The following is an 18,213-nucleotide window of genomic DNA, read 5'->3' as shown; positions in this document are numbered from 1 at the left end:
ATCATTAACCAAATTAACTTGAAATGAATTAAAGACTTAAATATGAGATCTGAAACCTCAATACTCCTACAAGAAATTACAGGGAAAAAACTCCTTGAGATTGGTCTTGGCAACAGTATTTTGATGTTAGACCAAAAGAACAAGCAACAAAAGCAGAAATCAACAGGTGGGACAACATCAAACTAAAAAGCTTCTGCACAGCAAAAGAAACCATCAACAAATGAAGCGGCAACCTACGAAATGGCAGAAAATATTTGCAAACCATATATCTGATAACGAGTTAATATCCAAAGTATATAAGCGACTTAGATAACTGATTAGCCAAAAAAACGAACAATGCAATTATAAATGGGTAGAAGACCTGAAAGGAGATTTTTCAAAGAAGACCTGCAAATGGACAACAGGTACATGAAAAGGTGCTCAACATCAGTAATCATTGGGGAAATGCAAATCAAAATCACGAGATATCATCTCACACCTGTTAGAATGGCTATCATCAAAAAGACAAAAGATAACAAATGTTGGTGAGGATGTGGGGAAAAGGGAACCCTAGTACTCTTTTGGTGAGATTGTAAATTGATACAGCCACTATGGAAAACAGTATAGATGTTCCTCCAAAAATTAAAAATAGAACAGGCTCAGAGTGAAAGGATGGAAGACAATACTACAAGCTAATGGCAAACAAAAGAAAGCAGGTGTTGCCATACTCATATCAGACAAAGTAGACTTCAAGATAAGACAGGTTAAGAGAGACAAAGAAGGGCAATATATAGTGATAAAAGGGACACTCCACCAAGAAGACACATCAACTATAAATATATATGCACTCAACATAGAAGCACCAAACTACATAAAGCAACTATTAACAAACCTAAAAGGAGACATTAACAACAACACAATAATAGTAGGGGATCTTAATACCCCACTTACATCAATGGGTAGATCATCCAGACAAAAAATCAATAAAGAAACAGTGGAATTAAATGAAAAACTGGACGAGATGGACCTGGTAGACATATACAGAGCACTCCATCCAAAAACAGCTGACTACACCTTCTTCTCAAGTGCACATGGAACATTCTCAAGGATGGACCATATGTTGGGAAACAAGGCAAACCTCAATAAATTCAAGAAGATTGAAATCATAACAAGCATTTTTTCAGACCATAATGCTATGAAACTGGAAATCAACCACAAGAAAAAAACTTGGAAAGTGACAAAGATGTGGAGATTAAACAACATGCTACTGAGCAACCAATGGATCATTGATGAAATTAAAGGAGAATCAAAAAATATCTGGAAACAAACAAAAATGAAAGTATGCCATACCAATTCATATGGGATGCAGCAAAAGCAGTCCTGAGAGGGAAACTCATAGCGATACAAGCCCACCTTAACAAACAAGAAAAAGCCCAAATAAATAACCTTAAATTACACCTAACAGAACTAGAAAAAGAAGAACAAACAAAGCCCAAAGTCAGCAGGAGAGAAATAAAAAAATCAGAGCAGAAATAAAAGAAATTGAGACCAAAAAAACAGCAGAAAGGATTAATGAAACAAAGAGTTGGTTCTTTGAGAAGATAAACAAAATTGACAAACTCTTAGCCAGACTTACTAAGAACAAAAGATAAAAGACTCAAATAAATAAAATTAGAAATGAAAGAGAAGGAATTACAACAGATACCGTGGAAATACAAAGGATTAGAAGAGAATACTATGAGAAACTATATGCCAACAAATTGGACACTCTAGAAGAAATGGATAAATTCTTAGACTCATTAGACTCATACAACCTCCCAAAACTGAACCAAAAAGAGATAAAGAATCTGAATAGACCAATCACAAGTAAAGAGATTGAAATAGTAATCAAAAACTTCCCTGAAAGCTATAAAACATTGCTGAAAGAAATTGAAGAAGACACAAAGAAATGGAAAGATATTCCGTGCTCTTGGATTGGAAGAATTAACATGGTTAAGATGTCCATACTTCCTAAAGCAATCTGTAGATTCAATGCAATCCCTATCAAAGTTCCAACAACATTTTTCACAGAAATAGAACAAAGAATCCTAAAATTTATATGGAACAACAAAAGACCATGAATAGCTAAAGGAATCCTGAGAAAAAAGAACAAAGCTGGAGGAATCACACTCCCTGATTTCAAAATATACTACAAAGCTATAGTAACCAAAACAGCATGGTACTGGTACAAAAGCAGACACACAGATCAATGGAATAGAATCAAAAGCCCAGAAATAAACCCACACATCTATGGACAGCTAATCTTTGACAAAGAAGCCAAGAACATATAATGGAGAAAAGAAAGTCTCTTCAACAAATCAAATGGTGTTGGGAAAACTGGATAGCCACATGCAAAAAAATGAAAGTAGACCCTTACCTTACACCATACACAAAAATTAACTCCAAATGGATTAAAGACTTGAATGTAAGACCTGAAACTATGAAACTTCTAGAAGAAAATATAGGCAGTACACTCTTCGACATCGGTCTTAGCAACATATTTTCAAGCACCATGTCTGACCAGGCAAGAGAAACAATAGAAAAAATAAACAAATGGGACTACATCAAACTAAAAAGCTTCTGCACAGCAAAGGAAACCATCAACAAAACGAAAAGACAACCTAACAATTGGGAGAAGATATTTGCAAACCATACATCTGATAAGGGCTTAATCTCCAAAATATATAAAGAACTCATGCATCTCAACAACAAAAAAACTACCAGCCCAATTAAAAAAGGGGCAAAAGACCCGAACAGACATTTCTCAAAAGAAGATATACAGATGGCCAACAGACACATGAAAAGATGTTCAAAATCATTAACTATCAGGGAAATGCAAATCAAAACTACAGTGAGGTATTACCTCATGCCCATCAGAATGGCTATAATTAACAAGACAGGAAACAACCAGTGTTGGAGAGGATGTGGAGAGAAGGGAACTCTCATACACTGCTGGTGGGAGTGCGAACTGGTCCAGCCACTATGGAAAACAGTATGGAGATTCCTCAAAAAATCAAAGATAGAACTACCATATGATCCAGCTATTCCACTGCTGGGTATTTATCCAAAGAACTTGAAAACACCAATGCGTAAAGATACATGCACCCCTGTGTTCATTGCAGCGTTATTCACAATAGCCAAGACTTGGAAGCAACCTAAGTGCCCATCAAGGGAAGAATGGATAAAGAAGATGTGGTATATATACACAATGGAATACTACTCAGCCATAAGAAATGATGAAATCCAGGCATTTGTGACAACATGGGTGGACATTGAGGGTATTATGCAAAGTGAAATAAGTCAGAGGGAGAAGGTCAAATACCGTATGATTTCCTTCATTAAGTAGTAGACAATAACAACAATAAACAAACACATAGAGACAGAGATTGGATTGGTGGTTACCAGAGGGGAAGGGGGGAGGGAGGAGGGCGAAAGGGATAATTCGGCACATGTGTGTGGTGATGGGTGGTAATTAGTATTTGGGTGGTGAACATGATGTAATCTATGCAGAAATAGAAGTATAATGATGTACACCTGAAATTTATACAATGTTATAGACCAATGTTACTGCAATAAACAAAAAATTATTTAAAAAAACTTCCCAAATAATGAAAGTCCAGGACCGGATGGCTTCTCCAGTGAATTTTACCAAACATTCAATGGAGATTTAATACCCATCCTTCTCAAACTATTCCAAAAAATAGAGGAAGATGGAACACTGTCTAACTCATTCTATGAGGCCAACGTCACCCTGATACCAAAGCCAGACAAAGACAATACAAAGAAGGAAAATTACAGGCCAATATTGCTGATGAACATAGATGCAAAAATCCTTAACAAAATATTGGCAAACCAAATACAGCAATACGTTAAAAAGATCATACACCATGATCAAGTGGGATTTATACCAGGGATGCAGGGATGGTTCAACATCCACAAATCAATCAACATGATACATCACATCAACAAAACGAAGAATAAAATCCAGATGGTCATCTCAATAGATGCAGAGAAGGCATTTGACAACATCCAACATCCATTTATGATAAAAACTCTCATCAAAATGGGTATAGAAGGAAATTACCTCGACATAATAAAGGCTATTTATGACAAACCCACAGCCAACATCATACTCAATGGGGAAAGTCTGAAAGCCATTCCTCTGAGAAAGGAACGAGACAAGGCTGCCTACTCTCACCATTCTTATTCAAAATAATACTGGAGGTTTTGGCAGGAGCAATTAGGCAAAAAAAAGGAATAAAAGGAAACCAAATAGGCAAAGAAGAAGTGAAACTCTCACTATTTGCAGATGACATGATTTTATATATAGATAACCCTAAAGAATCCATTGGAAAACTATTAGAAACAATCAACAACTACAGCACAGTCACAGGGTACAAAATCAACCTACAAAAATCAGTTGCATTTCTGCATGCTAATAATGAACAAACAGAGAGCTCAAAAAGATAATACCATTTACAATTGCATCAAAAAGAATAAAATATCTAGGAATAAATCTTACCAAGGAGGTGAAAGACCTATACAATGAAAACTACAAGACATTATTGAAAGAAATTGATGATGACATAAAGAAATGGAAAGACATCCCATGCACATGGATTGGAAGAATAAACATAGTTAAAATGTCTATATTGCCTAAAGCAATCTACGGATTCACTGCAATCCCAATCAGAATCCCAATGATATTCTTCATGGAAATAGAAAAAAGAATACTAAAATTCGTTTGGGGCAACAAAAGACCCCGAATAGCTAAAGCAATCCTAAGAAAAAAGAACAAAGCTGGAGGCATCACAATCCCTGACTTCAAAACACTACAAAGCAATTGTAATCAAAACAGCATGGTACTGGTACAAAAACAGACACACGGATCAACAGAACAGAATTGAAAGCCCAGAAATAAAACCACACATCTATGGACAGCTAATTTTCAACAAAGGAGCTAAGAACATACAATGAAGAAAGGAAAGTCTCTTCAATAAATGGTGCTGGGAAAACTGGACAGCCACATGCAAAAGAATGAAAGTGGACCATCTGCTATCACCATTCACAAAAATTAACTCAAAATGGATCAAAGACCTGAAAGTGAGACCTGAAACTATAAAACTCATAGAAGAAAATATAGGCAACACACTATTTGATATTGGTAATAAAGGAATATTCTCAGATGCCATGCCTAGTCAGACTAGGGAAGCTAAAGAAAAAATGAACAAGTGGGACTTCATCAGATTAAAGAGCTTCTACAAGACAAACGAAACCAGGATCAAAATGAATAGACAACCCACCAGCTGGGAGAAAGTATTTGCAAAACGTATATCTGACAAGGGGTTAATCTCCATAATATATAAAGAACTCACACAACTGAAGAACAAAAAAACAAACAACCCAATCAAAAAATGGGCAGAGGAAATGAATAGACACTTCTCCAAAGAAGATATACAGATGGCCAATAGACATATGAAAAGGTGTTCAACATCACTAATCATCAGGGAAATGCAAATCAAAACAACACTAAGATACCACCTCACGCCCGTTAGAATGGCTATAATCACCAAGACAAAAAACAACAAATGTTGGAGAGGATGTGGAGAAACAGGAAGCCTCATACACAGCTGGTGGGAATGCAAACTGGTGCAGCCTCTATGGAAAACAGTATGGAGATTCCTCAAAAAATTAAAAATAGAAATACCCTATGATCCAGCTATCCCACTACTGGGAATCTATCCAACGAACCTGAAATCAACAATCCAAAGAGGCTTATGCACCCCTATGTTCATCGCAGCATTATTCACCATAGCCAAGAAGTGGAAGCAACCCAAGTGTCCCTCAACTGATGATTGGATCAATAAAATGTGGTATATATATACAATGGAATACTACTCAGCCATAAAAAAAGACAAAATTGTCCCATTTGCAACAACATGGATGGACCTGGAGGGTATTATGTTAAGTGAAATAAGCTAGAAAGAGAAAGACAAACACTGTATGATCTCACTCATATGTGGAATATAAACCAACACATGGACAGAGAAAACTGTATTGTGGTTACTAGGATCACTGGGGGTAGAGGGTGGGCACAAGGGGTAAAGGGAGACATGTATATGGTGATTGACAAACAAAAATGTACAACCAAATTTCACAATGTTATAAACTATTAAGACAGCAATAAAAAAAATTAAAAATAGAACTGCCATTTGATCCAGCAGTCCCACTTCTGGGTACATATCAGAAAGAAATGAAATCACTATTTCAAAGAGATATATGCACTTCTGTGTTCATTGCAGCATTATTTACAATAGCCAAGACATGGAAACAACCTAAATGTCTGTAGACAGATGAAAAGATAAAGAAAATTTGAGGGCTGGCCGGGGGGTATAGGGGTTAGGTGCGCGCGCTCCGCTGCAGTGGCCGAGGTTCACAGGTTCCTATCCTGGGCGCACAGCAACGCACCACTTGTCAAGCCATGCTGTGGCGGCGTCCCATGTAGAGTGGAGGAAGATGGGCATGAATGTTAGCTCAGGACCAGTCTTCCTCAGCAAAATAAGAGGCGGATTGGCGACAGATGTTAGCTCGGGGCTGATCTTCCTCACCAAAAAAAAAAAATTGTATAAAAGAAAATTTGGTATAACATACACAATGAAATATTATTCAGCCATAAGAAAGAAGGAAATCCTGCCATTTGTGACATGGATGGAGCTTTCGGGTCCTTATATAAGTGAAATAAGTGAGACAGAAAACATTTATATGATCTCACTTATATGTGGAATCTAAAAAAGCTGAACTCATAGAGACAGAGAGTAGAATGGTGGTTATCAGGGGCTGTGGAGTGGAGGAAATGGGGAGATGCTGGTCAAAGGGTACAAACTTCCAGTTAGAAGATGAATAAGTTCTGAGATCTAATGTGCAGTGTGATGACTATAGTTAACAATACTGTTATATACTAAATACTTGAAAGTTATTAGGAGAATAAATCTTCAGTGTTCTTGCCACAAAATAAAAAAAGGTAATTACATGAGGTAATAGAGGTTTTAATTCACCCTATTATGGTAATCCTTTCATGATATATTCATGTATCAAATCATCACGTTGTATACCTTAGACGTGCAAGATTATATGTTAATTATATAGCAACAAAGCTGGGGAAAAAAGAAATGAAAATGTGGTATAGACATACAATGGAATGTTATTCAGTCTTGAAAAAGAAGGAAATCCTTCCATATGGACATGGATATGGATGAACCTGGAAGACATCAATGCTAAGTGAAATAAGCCAGTCACAGAAGGACAAATACTGCATAATTCCACTTATTTGTGGTGTAAGATAGTCACAGAGGCAGGGAAGAAAATGGTGGTTTCCAGGGGTTAGGGGTAGGGGGAAATGGGTAGTTGTTCAATGGGTATAAAGTTACAGTTATACTAGATGAAGAAGTTCTAGAGATCTTCTCTACAACATTGTGCCTATAGTTAACAATACAGTGTTGTGCACTTAAAAAATTAAAAGGAAAGTACTTGTGCTAAGTGTTCTTTCCACACACACACAAAAAAAGCAAGGAGACATGAGAAGTCTTTTGGAGGTGATGGATATGTTATTACCTTGATTGTGGTGATGGTAACACAGGTGTATGCATATGTTCAAGCCCACCAAAATGTATACATTAAATATGTGCAATTTTTCATATACTAAGTATGCCTCAGTGAAGCTGGAAAAAAAAGGGAGATATGATCAAGGAACACAGAATAAATACAAGGAAGAGAAAATGATGAAATAGTTTATAGAAACTGGAGCAATAGACAAGTGGCCATTAAATAAAATGTGGGAAGAAAAAATTAAAAATGCATAAATAAAGACTAATATATGGAACTTGGGAAGTAGTGTGTGAATATTCAGAGTCTTCATGTCATTTTTCTTTTTAAATTTTATTTTAGGTATGAATTTATTTAAAAACAAAAATATGTTCTCACATCACCAAGAAAATTTCTCTACCAGGCACATCACAGCAAATAAATTCCCAACAAAAGTGATCAATTTATCACCCTTTGGCAATCAAGGTAAAAATTATATATAAAGACATAAAATAAGTATATAATTATTTAGAATAGCTTTTGTACTATGGTTTTTTATTTTACTAGTTTTACATCTTACTTTTTATTCAGAAATATCTTAGGTAAATCCTTGTAAGCCTGAGAATTAAAAGACTTTAATTTATCCTTTTTACTGGCATTATAATATGTCATAGTATAGAATTCTTCATTCAATTATTCTTCTATTAAAGGGCATGGACTTTTTTAGCTTTTCATCACTACTAAATGTGTCCATGAACATGTATTTTTTATATATTGGTGCTTTTATCCATTTGAGGTAGAGTCCCAGGATTGAGATTGTTAAAGCATACCTGGATTTTTAATGTTAAAAGATACTTCCAGATTGCTTTCCTAAAAAGCTATTAAAATTAACATTTTCCCCAAAAACCTTGGGGGAAAAAATACTTTTCTCTGCATAAGCATCAGCGATACAGGTTTATGTTTTTTTTGTTTGTTTTATTTATGCCCATCTGAGAGTTATTGTCAGATTTTATTTTAATTTTTTCCATATTTGTTAGTGTTCTTTTACTGTGTAACTACCTCAAAACTATTTGGCTTAAAATAGTAACTATATAGTTCATGATCTGGGAGTTGGCAATGTAGACTGGTTTTGGCTGGGCTAACTTATGCATCGTTGGTCGGCTTGTGGTCAGTGGCTTCACTCACATTTCTGGCAACGGCTTGCTGTTGTTTGGGACAAGGAGAGTATGTAGCTGGGGTGCATCAAGAGATAGAAACCGCACTAGTTGTTTGAAAAGAGAACAAGGAGGAAAAAGCTAGTTGACTAAGTATAAAGCTGTTAACTAGGTAACTGAAAATGTAAAAAGAATTCTAAGGTAACATGGAGGAAGCAATTTCGGGAAGAAGTTGCCACTCCTAGGGCTGAAGGAGACTGAGTGGAGGATGCAGCTTGGCTGGTGCCGGTGTCTCTGATTCTCCAGGAGGGTCTCAGACATACCTCTAAAGAGTGGGCAATGCTAGTGTCTCAGGTGGTGAGAGTTTAAATATAACTGGTTCTCTAAGTGTTGGAAAAAATACAAACCATTTATGTCATGGAAAGAACTTTTGCTTCTGGGATAAAGAAACATTTCTGGGGTGATGGTCGGTCACAGGAACCAAAAAGAGACATGAAACTCTCAGGAAGCCCAGTGGTAACCAAATAGGAGAAAGGTGGTTTGGGAGCTAAGAGAATATAAATAAATAAACTTTCCAAGTGGCACCGGAGGTGACCTGGCAACATATCTCTCATCATCCAGCAGATTAGCTTAGGAGTTGTCATGTTGTAACTTCAGGTTCTAAGAGCAGCATGTGGGCAAGCCTCAACGTACAAAGAATTTTGAGGTCTCTGCTTGCATTTGTTTGCTTTTGTCCCAGTCACTAAAGTCATATAGCCAAGACCAGAGTTGTGTAGGAGGACACGAATACAAGAAGTCAAGAACACCTTGAGGCCATTTTTGAAACAAATCCACCTCAGTGTTCCTCCTGGTTGCAAATATTCATGACCCCTACACACATGCAAAATACATGTGCTCTTCCCAGAACCCCACAAATTCTCATTAAAATTTGGCATCAGGGCCAAAGACCACAATCTTTTGATCCATATTCCTTTTCAGAGGCAGCTTCTATGATGTGACTTCCCACAAAACACACACAAAATACAATAGCAAGACAGGGATAGGCTCCACAATAGGCACTTCCCTACAAAAAGGCAGGAAAAAGCAGAGGCACATAGCAGTCAATAATCCATATGTTTAGGTGGATTATCCAATTACCTTATATTTTAATTATATTATAATTTTCTCAATAAAAATATGCATGCAAAACAAATGAACCAGGATGTTGGGAGATCCCAGGACGGAATGCAGACTGGGACATATGGAACTGACTGTGTTACAAATGTATTACAGGTGGTGTCAGCATCATGATGGCATAAGATACACCTAGCTTCCCCTGCTCCCCCAACAACAAAAATTTGGTGTCCATTCATGAACAAAAGTGCTTTTGTGGGAGTTGTGGGATCCACCATCATATGCCAAGGGACCTGGAGGAGTCTCACCCACCTGCATCAGGTAATAGGCAGACAGACCTCCATCCCAGCTGTGGACCCTGCAACAGCTCACAAACTGGTTCTAGCCCCTCTCCACTGCAGTGTGGGAGCACCCGGAGAACGCTGACTTGGTCAGTCACCTACAGACCAGAGAGCTTTTGTATAAGTCCAGGTTTCCAGAGGAGAACTTGCAGCACTCCGCTGGAGTGAAAAATAAGAGTTTGGACACAGTGGAGTGGATGAAAGGAACAGTTTGACTTTGCCCACATTACACTTCCCCCAAGGTGGCACAGCAAGGGCCAAGGGAGACCTTCTCATCCCATGATTTCTCCTGTGGGGTGGAATGGAGAGCAAGTGAATGAGCACCAGGCTTCCCCAGCTGTGTGGGACACCATCGAAGACACTCATTTTTCTCTTGCAGCATCCAGAGTACTAAATTGTGGGGTGAGAGGAGATCAGGAGAGTGGCAGATAAGACTCTCAGAGATCATTAAGGGGATGTGGTTCCTGCTGACTGTTTTGTGGACTCCAGCAGGAAGCCTCCCCATGAGCTGCTGGGAAAGCCTCACCTGCTGATCCCCACAGCTGGCCATGGGCACCCTCAGTGACAGACGTGCCTCACCCACACCTCCCCCCACTCTGCAGCCAGCTGCCTGTGCTTGCCTCTGAGGGTGGTAGTGAGAGCAAGCTTTCATGGATAGCTGGGGAGCACTTGCAAAAAGCAAGCCAGGGTCTGTGGGCCAGAGAGAAACCACAAACTTGAGCTGTAGTGCCATCTTAGGGAAAGCAAAAGGGTGGTGATATCTCATTGTAGTTTTGATTTGCATCTCCCTAAGTAATTAGTGATGTTGAACATCTTTTCTTGTGCATGTTGGCCATCTGTATATATTCTTTGGAAAAATGTCTGTTCATATCCTCTACACATTCTTTGATCAGGTTGTTTGTTTTTTTGTTGTTGACTTGTATGAGTTCTTTATGTATTTTGGAAATTAACCCCTTGTCCGGTATATGATTTGCAAATATTTTCTCCCAGTTAGTGGGTCGTCTTTTCATTTTGTTGATGGTTTCCTTTGCTTTGCAGAAGCTTTTTAGTCTGATGTAGTCCCATTTGTTTATTTTTTCTTTTGTTTCCCTTGCCTGAGTAGACATGGTATTTGACAAGATGCTGCTGAGACTGATGTCAAAGAGTGTACTGCCTATATTTTCTTCTAGGAGTTTTATGATTTCAGGTCTTACATTCAAGATATCACCTCACACCCATCAGAATGGCTATAATTAACAAGAGAAGAAATAACAAATGTTAGGATATAGAGTAAAGGGAACTCTCATACACTGCTGGTGGGAATGCAAACTGGTGCAGCCACTTTGAAAACAGTATGGAGATTTCTCAAAAAACTGAAAATAGAAATACTATATGATCCAGCTATCTCACTACTGGGTATTTATCCAAAGAATGTGAAATCAACAATTCAAAGAGATTTATGCACCCCTATGTTCACTGCAGTATTACTCACAATAGCTAAGACATGGAAGCAACCCAAGTGCCCATCAACTGATGACTGGATAAAGAAGATGTGGTATATATATACAATGGAATACTACTCACTCGTAAAAAAAGACAAAATCGTGCCATTTGTGAAAACATGGATGGACCTTGAGGGTATTATGCTAAGCGATATAAGCCAGACAGAGAAAGACAAACACAATATGATTTCACTCATACGTAGAAGATAAGCAAACACAGGGACAAAGAGAACAGATTAGTAGTTACCAGAGGGAAGGGGAGGGACGGCAAAAAGGGTAAAGGGGCACATATGTAGGGTGACGGATAAAAACTAGACTATTGGTGGTGAACACGATAAAGTCTATACAGAAAGTGATATAGAATAAGGTACACCTGAAATTACACAATGTTATAAGCCAATATGACCTCAATAAAATAATTAAATAAATTTTTTAAAAGGGAGGCTGTCAGCACTCTGCCTATTGTGTTGCGGGATCCAGAGATGATATACAAGCTTAAGGATTCTGCCACAAGAGGGAGCAAGAAGCGTGAAGCAGGTGTATCTATTCAAGGTCCGAGAAAGCCTCAGAATCTCTAGCATGACTGATGGAAGGTATTTCTTCTCTGAAGGCAGTTAGTAAAGATTGGAGGAGGTGACTGCGACTACAAAAGACAGCAACACAAAACTCCAAGGAACATGAAAAATCAAGGAAACATGACAGCACTAAATGATCATAATACTCTTCCAGTAACCAATCCCAAAGACATGGAGATGTGCTATTTACCCAATAAAGAATTCAAAATAGCTGTTTTATTTTATATATACTACTACTAATTATATAATATTGTTAATATGTATACATAATAATTATATATAGTGGAATACTATTCAGCTATTAATAAAGAAAGAAGGAAATCTTGACATTTCTAACAACATGGATGAATCTTAAAGGCATTACGCTAAGTGAAATAAGTCAGACAGAGAAAGACAAATACTCTATGATATCACTTATATGTGGACTCTAAAAAAGCTGAACGCATGGAAACAGAGAGTAGAATGGTGATTTTCAGGGGCTGGGGGATGGGGGAAGTGGGAAGATGTTGTTCAAAGGGTACAGATTTCCAGTTAGAAGATGAATAAGTTCTGAGAATCTAATGCACAGCATGGTCATTATAGTTAACAATACTGTATTATACACTTGAAAGTTGCTAAGAGAGTAAGTGTTAAATGTTCTCACTACAAGAAAGAAATGGTAATTATCTGACGGTGGAAGTGTAAACTAACAGTATGGTAGAAATCATTTTGCAATATGTAAGGGTATCAAATCAACACATTGTACACCTTAAACTTAGAATGTTATGTCAAATGTATCTCAATAAAGCTGGAAAAAAGACAAAGAATAAATGTATGACATAACTTTACTGGTGGGGTGGACAAAAATGAGCAGCTTGAAGTCACTGGAAAAGAGAGCTTTGAGTGGATACTGTAGGGCTAAAGACACAAACAACTGTACATAAATATTGTACTCTGGTTGGTAAATTTGTTCCTCATAGAGGTACAAATTAGCAATTATTTTTAAAAAACAGTGCATTAAGGCACAATTTGCATACCATAAAATTCATCCATCTTAATTGTATGAGTCAAGGATTTAGTAAATTTCCTAGGTCTGCAATTATCATCTTAATTCAGTTTTAAAACATTTTCAAGATTCCAGTAGTATCCCTCATGACAGTTTAGTTAAGTTAGTTCCCACTTCCAGTCACAGGCACCCACTAATCTGCTTTTTGTGTCAGTAGATTTGCTTTTTCTGGACATTTCACATGAATGGAATCATACACTATGTGTGTGTAGCTTTTAATTAGCATGTTTTTGAGGTTCATCCATATTGTAACATGTACCATATTTCATTCCTTTCTATTCTCTTATATGACTGTAGCACATATTCTTTATCCATTCACAGATTGATGATGTTTGGGTTTATTCCACTTTTTGGCTATAATGAAGAATGTGGCTCATGTGTTGGTCTTTGTGAAGACATACGTTTTCATTTCTCTTAGGTGGATTCCTAGGAGTAGAGTTGCTGTGTTATATGATAAACTTATGTTTAACTATTTTTAAAAATGCCAAACTGTTTTCCAAAGTGACTGTACCATTTCACATACACACCAGCAAGGTATGAAGCTTTCTAATTCTCCTCATCCTTGCCAACATTTGCCTGTTGTCTGTTCTTTTGATTATAGACGTTCTGTTGGATATGAAATGACATTTTATTGTGGTTTTAATTTACATTTCCCTGATGAAAAATGATGTTGAGCATCTTTACATGTGGTTATTAGCCATTCATGTATTTCCTTGGTGCAATGTCTTTTAAAATTTTTTGCCAATTTGTAAAGTTATGTTAAGTTCTTAAAATTTTAGGAGTTCTTTATACATTCTGGACAGAACTCCTTTATTGGATACATGATTTGCAAATATTTTCTCACAGTCTATGGCTTGTCTTAACTTTCTTAGTGGCAGTCAAAAGTTTTGAATTTTGATGAAGCCTAATTTATTAATTTTTATTTTATGGATCTTGCTTTTAAACTTGTATTTAAAAAATGATTGCCTAATTCAAGGTTTCAAATTTTATGTTTTTTTCTAAGAGTTTTATAGTATAGCTATTATATTTAGGTATACAATTTATTTTGAGTTAATTTTTCTGTATAGTGGGAAATGAAGTTTCAGGATCATCTTTTTACAAGTGGGTATCCAATTGTCCCAGCACCATCTGTGAAAAGAGATGCATTCCATTGAATTAGTTGAAAATCAATTAGCTGTAATTATACGGGTTTACTACTGGAGTCTCAATTCTCTTCCTTAGCTCTATCTGTCTGTCGTTATGCCATTACCATGTTGTTTTGATAACTCAAAGTTTACAGTAAATTTTATAATTGGGAAGTGAATGCTCTACAGTTTTATTCACCTTTTACAAATGGTTTTGGCTATTCTAAGTCTTTTGCATTTCCATATAAAGTTTAGTTTCGGGTTGTTAATTTCTTTAAAAAAAAAAGCCTTCTGGAGTATTGATAGGGATTTTATTGAATCTATGTATCAACTTGAGGAGAATTGCCATCTTAAAAATAGGAGTGTTCTGAGAGTTCTGGTTCAAAATGGTGACATAGGAGACTCCTGAACTCACCTCCTCCCACTGACACACCCAATCTTTAGCTACATACAGAACAATTGCCTCTGAAAGAAATCCAGAAACTAGCTGAGTTGACTCCTATACATCAAATGAAAAAACCCACATAGAAATAAATAGGAGAGGCTGAGACACAATCTTACCAGAGACCCCACTCCTGGCACAGAGACACACAACAGGGAGGGAACTCACAAATCCCAGCTTCTCCCTGAGAAATGAAGATTTTGGACCTCACATCTGGTATCCCAATTTTTTTAAGACTTCCACCTGAGAGATGGGCCTTCAAAACATCCAACTCTGAAAGCCAATGCGGCTTGGATCCACAAGATCCACAAGGAAATAGTGAACTAGGAAATAGTTCTTGCAGGCAACCCAAGTGCCCGTCAATGGATGAATGGATAAAGAAGATGTGGTATATGTATACAATGGAATACTACTCAGCCATAAAAGAGATGAAGTGGTGCCATTTGCAACAACATGGATGGACCTTGAGGGGATAATGCTAGGCAAAATAAGTTAAACAGAGAAAGACAAATATGTATGGAATATGTATGATTTCACTCATATGTGGAAGATACACGAACAAACACACAGATTAGGAGAACAGATTGGTGGTTACCAGACGGGAAGGATGGGAGGAGGGCAAAAGTCGTAAAGGGCACATATGTATGGTGATGGATGGAAACTAGACTTTTGTTGGTGAACATGATGTAGTCTGTACAGAAGCCTAAATATAATGATGTACACCTGAAATTTACACAATGTTATAAACCAATCTGACCTCAATAAAATAATTTAAAAAAAAAGAAATAGTTCTTAACCATAACCTTTCTTAACTCACCATGGCTTGCCCCCAGGGCCCAGTGCAGAGGCAGCAGACTGAAACCAATCTTTCCATGAAAGAAGCCTCTTTGCTTATCTTCAAAGCTGAGGCCTGAGGGGCAGGCTTCTAATTTAACACACATCTAGGGGCTGATCACAGTATTCTCCAGAGACTGGAGACCAGTGGGTACCATCTTCACACTCGCCCTCGGCCTCACTCCAGGTCACCAGCATCTCCTAGAAAGGAGCTTGTGCACAGATCTGGAGCCCCAGATTTTGTGGCTGCTGTCCAGGGGATGCACCCCTCTATCACCTGGCTCTGGTGGCCAGCAGGGCCTGTATTCATGAGTTCCACAGGACTATAACAAACAGAGAAACAGTTCTTAACTAGCTATCCTCCCAAGGCCCAACCCGGAGGCAGCAGACTGAAAACAGTCTTTTAATGAAAAAGGCCTATCTGCAGATGTTAAAAAGAACAGCTGAAGGTCAGGCATGAATTTAACACACATCTAGGGACTGACTATAATTCTTTCCAGAGACTGGGGAGGCCAGTAACGATGTAATGTACAGCATGGTGACTATAGTTAACAGTACTGTGCTGTATATTTGAAAGTTGCTAAGAGAGCAGATCTTAAAAGTTCTCGTCACAAGAAAAAAAATTGTTTAACTATGTGTGGTAATGGATGTTAACTTATTGTGGTGATCATTTTGCAATATATACAAATATCAAATCATTAAGTTGTACACTAAAACTAACACAATGTTACATGTCAATTATATTTCAATAAAATAAAGTGTTCTAATTCATTAACATTGAATTTATTTATTTAGATCTTTGATTTCCCTCAGCAATGTTTTGTAACTTTCAGCAGAAGGCTTGCCCCTCTGTTAAATTTATTATTATTTTATTCTTTTTGAGGCTATTGCAAATAAAATTGTTCCCCTAATTTAGTTTTTGGATTATTCTAGGCTCATATATAGAAATAAAATTGAGTTTTGTTTTAGATACCCAGCAATACAGTTTATGCAATTGTCTTTTTAATCAGTTAATTGAAGAAAATAGTAAACAAAAATGTATATTGTCACTTATATTTACCTATATAATCACATTGAAGGTGATTCCTTTTATTTCTTCCTTTATGTGGATTTGAGTTACTATGTGATGTCATTTTTTTTCAGCCGCAAGTGTTCCCTTTAGTATTTCTTTTAAGACATGTCTGCTAATATAACAACAAAATTTCTTAGTTGTTTTTGTCTAAGAATGTCTTTGTTTCATCTTTATTTTTGAGTGATAGTTTTACTGGGTATAAAATTCTTGGCTGTGAATTTTTGCTTTCAGCACTTGGCTTTCACCACTGCCTTCTGTTCTCCATTGTTTGTGATGAAAAGTCAGATATTAATCTTGTTAATAGCTTTATTAAGATATAATCTACATACCATACAATTCATTCACTTAAAGTGTGCAATTCGACGGCTTTTAGTACATTCACAGAGTTGTGCTTCCATCACCACATTCAACATTAGATCATTTTCACTACATGAAAAAGAAACCGCCACACTTCTTAGCCATCATCCTCCAGTCCTCTTCTGCCCTAGCCCTAGGCAACCACTGATCTAATTTCTGTCTTTAAAATTTGCCTATACTGGACATTTCATAGAAATGGAATCCTATAATATATGGCCTTTTGAGACTTGCCTCTTTTACTTAGCTCTGCTCTCCAAAATTATCCTTCTAAATGTATATATCTTTATTATCTTAATTAAATTAATGATCTCAAAAAATAATTTTAGTTATTTCAATTCCTTTACTATTATTTTATTGGCAACTAATTTACTATTTAAGTATTAAAAATAGTTATAAATGTGATCCATCTTACAGCTAACATATTTTCTGAATATTTCTAGAGGAAACTTATAAGGACTTTTCACCCCATGTGACTGAAACTTCAAAAGCACTTCACAGATCACCTAGGGCTGAGTCAAGCATTTATAAAACCATCCAGTTTCCTTCACTGGATAAAGAACCTTCAGGTAATTTTTAATATTCTTAGTGTACAATGTGATTTTTTAAATCAATAAAGCTTTAATAATATGGATATAACCAGATTGTACTAGCCTTAGTCCTATAACCAGTTTAGCAAAACATAAGTGAAAGTAAGTGCTGAATTGAGCTCATCTAATGTATACACATTCTTAGCGGATGAGTAGTGTCCCTGGCATGGCTCTTCCTTCCCCATCACCACTAAATTGGAACTCCATCTTTTTCTCAACCTTCCTTTCTTGTTCACTGTTATAGATCCTGCAGATGACTGAGATAAACCCATCTTACAATCCTCTTCCTTATAGTTATATGTCCCTCTTTTGTCCAGTCCCAGGAATGGTCTGCAATAGAAAGACTTAACATGAGAGTTAATGGGAAAGAAAATTAACATTATGTTCATTTTTCCCTTTCCCTTCATTACTATCTACCCAGCCATCCAATGCATTAATCCGTTAATATCCATTAATATCATCTAAGGACTAATTTACAGACTCCGTTTC

General features: G+C 36.9%; 1 protein-coding gene across 1 annotated transcript in view; it reads left to right on the top strand.

Annotated features, from left to right (window-relative positions):
* The window catches only part of CCDC7 (coiled-coil domain containing 7), a 403,758-nt gene extending 385,773 nt beyond the window's left edge, over positions 1-17,985 (top strand). Inside the window, 3 exon segments of the mRNA XM_087420895.1 lie at positions 7,971-8,085; positions 17,578-17,703; positions 17,969-17,985. Coding sequence (XP_087277021.1) covers positions 7,971-8,085; positions 17,578-17,703; positions 17,969-17,985 — 258 coding nt within the window.
* Positions 17,986-18,213: the final 228 nt, after the last annotated feature.

This window comes from Ceratotherium simum, chromosome 32 (genome assembly GCF_057802395.1).
Source record: "Ceratotherium simum simum isolate JZ-2026a chromosome 32, ASM5780239v1, whole genome shotgun sequence".
Lineage (NCBI taxonomy): Eukaryota > Metazoa > Chordata > Mammalia > Perissodactyla > Rhinocerotidae > Ceratotherium > Ceratotherium simum.
The sequence above is the reverse complement of the archived record's forward strand: the minus strand, read 5'-3'. Positions and strand labels throughout refer to the sequence as shown.